Genomic DNA, 2,232 nt, shown 5'->3' with positions numbered 1-2,232 from the left:
CCATTCGCCCAGCCCTTGGGAAGGCAGGGGCGAGGCTGTCATGCTGTCCACTGCGCCTGGAGGCCACCCAGGATCAGGCAGGCTGGCCTCAGGGTTCCCCTGCCTGCTGACCTCTGCTTCTGGGCCTTTCTGTGCTCAGCAAAGGTTGGTGTGGGCCTCTCCCCATCCTGCCCCGACCCCCCGGGACTGTCAGTGGAGAATCAGAGCGCCCAGGGGCCCTCGGATGGGGCCGGCCCCACCTCCCCCCCCCCCCCCCCCGCACATCCACGGAGACGCGAGCAGAAGGAGGAGCTCCGGGGAGTGTTGTCAGGACCTTGCTCTTCTCCGAGCCAGCACTGTTCCGGGCTACAGGCCCTGAAGTCATCTTGGCTGGCTGAACCCACTGTCTGAGTGAGCTCTGAGGTAGGGGCAGGAAGTAGCAAGGGGGACTCCTGGGGGACTCGGCAGGCCCTGTGCAGTGGTGATGAGCAGGTGGAGGTGTGCTGAGGGGCGGGGCGCCCAGGAAAACGTGTGAGTGCTGGCGGCTACTCTTCCGATGGTGAGTCCTGGCTGGGAGCTGAGTGTGTGCTGAGCTGAGCGGAAAGATGGAGGAAGGGAGCCCGTCTGGACTGTGGAACGTGTAGGGCCTCTTGAGGGGCCCCAAAGAACCTCAGAGGAGGTAGGGAAGAAAGCGCCTGCCCCCTGGGACAGGAAAACCTCCAGGTGGCACCCAACGTGAGTGTGCCAGAATCCTGGGCACTGAGCACTGCCCACCCAGGCCCTCGGTGGGGGAGGGCAGGGTGGGGTGGGGTCAGGAAACAGACACGCTGCCTGTTGGTGGTTTGGTGGGAAAGGGGCACTTCCTCAGTGGTCTCCCGTCTCGGGGAGTCAGCCCTGGCTGGGCCTCCGCACTGCCCATGAGAAGGAAAAACATACCAAAGAAAAAGCCAGTTACAGGTGAGCCCACGCCCTGCCCTCCCCTCCCGGTCCCCCGCCCCATGGCACCCAGGACTCCGCACACAGCTGGGGGCGAGAAACCCCTTCCTCTGGGACCGCTCGTGGCCATGATACAGGGCTTGAAGGTCGAGGCTGGTGGCTGTGGAGGTCTCTGGGTCAGTCCGTCCGTTTGTGTGTCCGTCCGTGGGCAGGAGCCGGTACGCGTGCCGGGCCATCAGACCTTGGCCTCCAGCATCTCCAGGAAGAGTTTGTGCATGGGCACCTTGCCCTGCAGTTTGACGCTGTAGAAGTGCTGCACGGCCTTGGCAGCCGTCTGCCGCAGCAGGGGCAGCGTCAGCAGCAGCTTGCCCGTCCTCCGCGGCTCCTCGTGGCGCTGGCTCAGCTCGTAGTCCTGCAGCGCCTCGTGCAGCAGGTCCTGCAGCTTCTGGACTGCCTCCAGATCCTCGATGTACATGGAATCTGTGGGCACAGGGTGAGCATCAGCGCACGTGGCTGGAGAGCGCTGCCCTGGGGCGTGGGGGCCACCCCTGGCCCTTGGGTCTCTGCTTTGGAGCCTTGCAAATCTTTACTTTACAAAAAGGGAAACCGAGGCTCAGAGAGGTTAAGCTGCCAGTCTGAGGCCAATGACAGAGCTGGGGCTCTGACCCAGGGAGAGATCTGTATCTCTGGAGGACACTTTTGAGAAACCACCAAGAGGTGGCAGCGGAGACCCTGAAGGGCTTGAACATGAGCAGACCTGTCATTGTCCTGAAGGTGCCGGGTGGACTCGAGCCAGACAGGTGGAGTTGGAATCCTGCATCCCTCACTTGCTAGCTGTGTGACTTTAGGCAAGTTATCTAACTTCTCTGTGCTTCATTTTCCTCACTTGTGAAATGAGATAATAGCCATACTTTACCTCTGCACATCCCCTGCTTCCTACAGGCCCACAAGCTCTGGACCTGCCCTGAAGGGTGTGAAGGGAAGGGAGAAGCAAGCAGAAGGAGGGGCTCTGGGGAGTGTTGTCCAGTAAAGAGCTTAATACAAGTAAAGGGCTTAAAACAGTACTTGTCTCAAAGTGCCCAGCTAGTGGTATCATCACCACCACCACCATCATCATCACCTTCATCTCCATCATCACCTTCATCACCATCATCTTCACCACCACCACCATCATCACCATCATCACCATCATCACCATCATCATCACCTTCATCACCATCATCACCCCCACCACCACCATCATCACCATCATCACCACCTTCATCACCATCATCTTCACCATCATCATCACCATCATCACCATCACCATCAACATCA

At 59.9% G+C, this 2,232-nt stretch overlaps 1 protein-coding gene across 2 annotated transcripts in view; it reads right to left on the bottom strand.

The window, feature by feature from the left end:
- Positions 1 to 471: 471 nt before the first annotated feature.
- The window catches only part of ESRRB (estrogen related receptor beta), a 173,658-nt gene continuing 171,897 nt past the window's right edge, over positions 472 to 2,232 (bottom strand). For both annotated transcript variants that reach the window (XM_046647062.1, XM_046647061.1), the window contains one exon: positions 472 to 1,395. In XM_046647062.1, coding sequence (XP_046503018.1) covers positions 1,151 to 1,395 — 245 coding nt within the window. In that variant the 3' untranslated portion in view covers positions 472 to 1,150. The remainder of the gene's footprint in view (positions 1,396 to 2,232) is intronic.

The sequence above is a fragment of the Equus quagga genome, chromosome 20 (genome assembly GCF_021613505.1).
Source record: "Equus quagga isolate Etosha38 chromosome 20, UCLA_HA_Equagga_1.0, whole genome shotgun sequence".
NCBI lineage: Eukaryota > Metazoa > Chordata > Mammalia > Perissodactyla > Equidae > Equus > Equus quagga.
This window is presented reverse-complemented; position numbering and strand designations above follow the sequence as displayed.